We start from the raw sequence: 6,316 nt of genomic DNA on the forward strand, positions 1-6,316 counted from the left end.
AAACTTGACTGGTTTTACTATAAAAGATGCAAACAACGGAATTTGTGTTGAAAATATCACGTAATTTTTCATGTATGGAAAATTGACTTTCAGTCGTGGATTTCTTCGAATTTATTTCAAAATGGCGGGATATTATAGTTGTAAAATTGCAATAAAACGTCGAGGTATGAAAGAAAAATACTCTTTCATAAGTGAATATGAGGGATAGGGATATTCCACCCTCGGGATCACAAAATTTTGCAAAACCCTCGGCAAGCCTCGGGTTTTACTACATTTTGTGACCCTCGGGTAGAATATCCCTATCCTTCATATCCACATATTCGAGAGGTATATTATATTATTCACTAGGTTGACTATACATGGATATATGATGCCATTTTGAATTTCCACTAATATTATAAGAAGACAGATTTTCTCGGCATTTTTGGACATCGCGTGATTTGCGTGAATTCCCCTCTCGCGTTTAGGGGATGCTAATTATGTAAATTATACCAGTTGTCGTTCATACACAGTTCAATAAACAGTAGACAAGAAAAGGGATTAGATATAATGGTGCTAAAGCATTGATGAAGAACAACGACGTCGCCCCAGATATCAGGGAAGATATATCCTCTAGTGTGACGACGCGACTGTATCGTCGGGAGTCGGCCGACCTGTAAAGATAATAATGAAATAATAGAAAATAAAATAATAATAAAATACTAGTATTAGAAATAGAAAAAATGACAGTTAATATTTTATTTGTCTCTTAAATCCACAGACAAAAAAATCTGCTATGCTGTAATACTCGTTGGCATTTAGTGTGAAAGCTAAAGCACTAGATCTCGAGGTATACAGAACCCTGTTTAATTCTAAAGAACCGTGTAAAATTCCTGCTATTTTATAACAGAACCCTGTATAAATTCTGATGATATATTACAAAATCCTGTATAATTCCTGATTTTAAGCAATAAAATCCCTCCATAAGCCCTGATATTATACAATAGAATCCTGTATAAGTCCTGATTTGATATAGTAAACCCTGTACATGTATAAGTCCTGATTTCATATAGTAAACCCTGTACATGTATAAGTCCTGATTTCATATAGTAAAACCCTACATAAGTCCTGATTTCATATAGTTAAACCCTGACATGTATATATATAAGTCCTGATTTCATATAGTAAAACCCTACATAAGTCCTGATTTCATATAGTTAAACCCTGTACAAGTATAAGTCCTGATTTTATATACATGTAGTAAAACCCTACATAAGTCCTGATTTCATATGGTAAAACCCATTATTATTCCGATGTTATACAACAGAACCCTGTATAATTCCTAATGTTATATAACAAAACCCTGTATAATTCCTGATGTTATACAACAGAAACCTGTATAACTCCTAATGTTATACAACAGAACACTGTGTAATTCCTAATGTCATACAAAAGTACCCTGTATAATTCCTAATATCATACAACCCTATTGGATTACTGATGCTACAAAAGAATTTTTGAAATGTATATTTTCCATATCCAGATACTGGAAATAAGACAATTCGGAATGTGGTTAGTACGATCAATTATCTGTACTTACTTGGTCCGTAACTTTAGTGATGATCCCTCATTGACCCTACTTGACATTTTGACCTCTTTCCACGTTTTACCGTTGTCTGTGCTGACCTCTATCGGGAGTCCGGGAAAACCCGAATTTACCATTAATTCTCCATTCTTTGATCTATCATTAGAAATTTAGTTTTAAGTGATAACATGATTATAATGTTATTGTTTGAATTTGACCAAATATAACTTGAATCTAACATTTAAAATTTACATCGATATACTTACATGCCCCCAGGCGGTGGTACTCTGTATTTAACACCCATCGAATCAAGGGTAGATAACTCCCGATATCCTAGTGTATTAGCAAATTTTATCCAGTCTGACTTTTGTCCAGCGAGTCTTTCTGCTTCGTCGTCTAATGTCTCCCACCACGCCTTGTGCCACGCCCTTTCCGCCACAGCAAGGATGCGCGGGAAAATCATCTGATCAACTTGTTCGTCTGTCCGAACTGTTTCCCGCCATAAGTGTCCTTGGATACCTACATATCAATATTTTGTCGATTGTAATTGAGGTAAAACATTAATATACACTATAACTATTCGTTCATCTTGATGCAGAGAAACTGGTTCATCTCAACAAAAATTACAAACGCGGTTAATTCATTTGATACATTGGCCTATTCATTTGTGTAATTTGAAACTATATAATACCATTACAAAGATTTTAACTCTGACATGATAACAAAGATGACAGGCATATAAAACAGGACCGTCTTTGGTGCAGAGAAAGCGGTCTAATCTCAAAATATGTTTGATGAATTTAGATCCTGAATCAGTCTTCCGTCTAAAATTATCCTAAGTTAAAAAAAAAGTGTTCTATGTTCCATTGACTTACAAATAGATATTTTCTTTCTCAAGTCTCAGGCAAGTTGTCCCCTCCCCACCCCAACCTCAAATATCATCTCCGGTTTAGGAACGTTTTCTTTAATCGTACACTCGATGTTCTCCAGTTTCAGACATTTTGGTCCCCCACAAATATCCCCCGGACTATGGAAATATTTTTTTAATTACCAACGATGTCTCTGGTTTCTGCAGGTTTAGACATCTTGGTCCCCAACAAATATCTTCTCCGGGCTAGAGGCACGTTTTCTTTTTAACTTACCCTCGATGTTCTCTGGTTTCTCCAGTTTTAGACATGTTTGTCCCCCACAAATATCCTCCTCCGTTAGCGGCTGCCCTGAGGTCTTTACCTTGGCGTTCAGGTAAATGTTACCGGGTATGTATCCAAAGGTTTTTCGGGTGTCTGTGTAGCGCGTGGCCCAATAATACCCGCGTTCTTCTGGATCAGGCTCGTACGGGTGGTCGAAATATAGATGGGTGGCATGCCCTAACACAACCTGTCAATCAATATGATGGATACAATGAATTGCACAATCAATCCGCGTAATGCAGTGATAAAGTCGTTAGCATTTAAAGATGCTACACCGCCGGCAGAGCATAAATGACACGCATCATATGAACAATAACTTGTGTTTAATCATGTATATAATAATTATGTGTCTAATTATCACAAAAATAATATGAAATTTTGTTTTGCCTTTGGTGCATACGTAATCAGTATTCCATGTAGGGCATCGTTTTTTCGGGACGCAATTATTTATTGTTATCATTTTTATATTGAAGTAAAATAAGAAGCTCAAAATTTCCAATGGTGGTAATGGTGTAAAGTAAGTAACTTTTGTAACTGACGAAAACTGCTCCTGTTTATGATAGAGAAAAATACCATTTGTCAGCGGTGTAGCATCTTTTTAAGTTGGATCATGATAATCTAAATTCTTCTTTACCAAACGGACACTTGATAAACAGGTACAAGAGTTGAAAAACGCTCCTATATATGAATCAGGGATTGCTGTATTGTGCTTGAAGAAATTTTGTTCTCCCGGTGATTATATTTAACTCATACAAGAATTAGCTGATGCTGCATGGACACGTGTAGGCGTTTTATGTGAATCATGATTGTCCTCTAGGATGCATATGTAAGGAGGATGTTTTACCGTACGCCCCTCTTCTTCCCTTGTCCCATACTGACGTAGCAGTCCCATACATCATGGTCTAGACCACTAGATGTATAACATACTCAAACACAACTATTTCCTGAATCATTTACCTTATATCCTGCGTTAGCCAGCCTGTACGATCGGTCACCAGAGCCCCATTCCCATACGTTATCCCAGGCATAGCCGTATATACTGAAATGTAAACACACACTTAGCGACAAACAACTAGGGAAGCACGTGTTCTTGTCTCATAGGGGATAGAAACACTTAGCTGCATCGAGAAGATTATGAACGATACAATTGCAATCTTAGTGACAATACGTAATTCACATGAAATTGAAGCAGCTGAACAAGACATTTCACGTTGAATGTGAGGTCGGGATGGTGCAAAGAGCATGAGGACATGGCAACCTTTTATGACGGAACTGGCTTTATATTTAACTTACTTGATATTATTAGGAAGTTTGGTTCTATCTTGTGTCTCCTTTCCATTCATAAGTCCATCTTCCCACGCGCCAGTGTCTAAACCATGTGCCGCCACCTGGTCAACAATTTTGCTTACAAAATACCCTTTGAGGTCGGCGACATTGTTGATGTCGTTATTCGACGCCATTAATGACTGACAAGCAGAAGAATTAAGCCACGCCCCCTTTGCTACTTCATCTCCCCCGAAATGGAACATCTGCAGCGGCTGGATGTCTTGATGCATTTTGATGACTTCTGTGATCACGTGATTCGTAAATCTGAAAGTGGAATTCAGACAAGGATTCATAGCGTTATCTGTGTACCATTGGACACTGAGATACTGTGACGGATCGCCAGGCTCTGTCAGCAGATATTCGTCAGCAGCAACTTTATTTGATGGAAATTTCAACCTACGAGCCGCCATAGATTTAATGGCTGCACGTGCATGTCCAGGCATGTCAAACTCCGGAATGACCATGATGTGACGCTGTGCGGCGTTTGTAAGTATCTCCTGATAGTCGGACACGTTGTAAAAACCGGAGCCAGGCGCAGAGTTATGTGGTCCTGAGCCAAGCTGTGTAAGTATACATCTGGTTTCGTCTTCATCGTAGCATCGATGTGCACCAACCTGAAGGAAACAACAAATAGTATTTGTAAATATTTATAACGGGCACATAGTGACTGATTGTGGACGTTCTTGTTATTATAGTATCGAAGAACAACGCTCTTATACAAAACATCAATTCTTACTGAATACTATATCCGACACTGTACAGCACATCCCATCCCGTTGTGAATTGACACATGATTACAAATGTTCGAATGTTTATTGTGAAAGCCATAACAAAAACTACCAGTCTTCTTCAATAGGGATGATTTTGAAAAAGAAAACAAACGGAAAATAAGGTATAATATGCAGATGTTGACATGACAATATTTGTCTCTAGCTCTCTAACAATTGCTGGGGAAATAAAACCCTGTTTGTTTTGAAAAAAAATGGTTAAATATGTCTACTTACCTCTGTGAGTTCCGGTAAACCAGGTATCTCTAGACGCCAACCTTCGTCGTCAGTCAGATGAAAATGTAACCTGTTCATCTTATACGTTGCCATGACATCCAGCAGATTAAAAACTTTCGCCTTTGAGTAAAAATTACGTCCAACATCCAGATGCATGCCCCGGTATTTAAATCGAGGGCCATCTGTCACTGTGCCGTTCGGAACTTCTGTTCCAGTTTGGGTTTGAATTGACAGTGCCTTTAATGTCTTCATTGCATAAAATGCCCCAGCACTTTCATTGGCTGTTAAGAGAATAACATTACTGCCTGAATTAATGTCGACTTGATATGCTTCCGAATGGACAATGTTCGAGTTCTGGACGAGCACAACCTCTTTGTGGTATTCAATATACTTGGCTGTTGGTCTAGTGTTGACAAGAGAAAGGCCGAACATCTCTGAAAAATAGCAATGTTAGAAAACATAATGATAGTTAATTCAACTGCTCATGTTTGTATTCATAGAGGCAAATAACGACATAACATGAAGTGATCGCTTTATAAAAACTTTAACCATGCTTGGGGTTACTATGGAATATAAGAATCTCTTTCATATGTGGATATGAAGGATAGGGATATTCTACCCTAAGGTCTTAAAATGTTGTAAAACCCGGGGCAGTTTTCCTCGGGTTTTACAACATTTTGTGGTCCCGAGGGTAGACTCATATCCCTGTCCTTCCTTCTTTTTTGTGTACATTAAAATAATGTTTTTAAATGATTGTTAAAAACATATTGAGGCAATATAAGGCTGCCCTCATGTTTGCATGGTTTTACCTACTTGTGCAAAACAAAAGTGTAGGTAAAAACTCATTTTTAATGAATATATGATTTTTGCTTTTTTTTATGTAGGAATGAAAATTGTCCAACAAAACATATACATGTATGTATTTTCTGTTATCAGTTGAATATCTTGAAATAGTTGATATCAAAATCGATCTCAAGTCATTTGACTGCTGATAGATTCATAAAACCTTAAATTAAGGTATCTGTTTTCTGTGATATACAGTATCTGTTTCTGGAGAATGGGACATATCTGCCTAACAGCTTCATTGTTTTTTTTTTTTTTTTTTTTTTTTTTTACAAAAATAACTATATTTATATATTTTGCGTTTTTAAAATTCATTTGATTTCATTCTTTTTTGTTCTGTTTCTGCTGCGTTGTATTTGCAATACTTTGATTTCTTCTAAATTTTTATC

The 6,316-nt window shown here is 37.0% G+C and overlaps 1 protein-coding gene across 1 annotated transcript; it reads right to left on the reverse strand.

Moving 5' to 3' along the window:
• Positions 1–323: 323 nt before the first annotated feature.
• Positions 324–5,930, reverse strand: LOC138305828 (beta-hexosaminidase-like). Its single transcript, XM_069246093.1, has 8 exons — positions 5,894–5,930; positions 5,085–5,518; positions 4,048–4,694; positions 3,712–3,793; positions 2,707–2,941; positions 1,831–2,083; positions 1,580–1,720; positions 324–653 (listed from the first exon to the last, which is right to left on the reverse strand). Exons 1-8 carry the CDS (start codon positions 5,928–5,930, stop codon positions 503–505), a joined length of 1,980 nt encoding a protein of 659 aa, XP_069102194.1. The 3' UTR covers positions 324–502.
• Positions 5,931–6,316: the final 386 nt, after the last annotated feature.

This window comes from Argopecten irradians, chromosome 13 (assembly GCF_041381155.1).
Source record: "Argopecten irradians isolate NY chromosome 13, Ai_NY, whole genome shotgun sequence".
Taxonomy (NCBI): Eukaryota; Metazoa; Mollusca; class Bivalvia; order Pectinida; family Pectinidae; genus Argopecten; species Argopecten irradians.

What these genes read in the sequence shown, in the direction of transcription:
- LOC138305828 (XM_069246093.1), bottom strand. Translation starts at nt 5,930, where the DNA reads ATGAGTTTTTACCTACACTTTTGTTTTGCACAAGTAG. An exon ending in GTTTACCGGAACTCACAGAG is followed by an intron (nt 4,695 to 5,084) that starts GTAAGTAGACAT and finishes TGTTTCCTTCAG; the next exon opens with GTTGGTGCACATCGATGCTA. An exon ending in GTACCACCGCCTGGGGGCAT is followed by an intron (nt 1,721 to 1,830) that starts GTAAGTATATCG and finishes TTCTAATGATAG; the next exon opens with ATCAAAGAATGGAGAATTAA.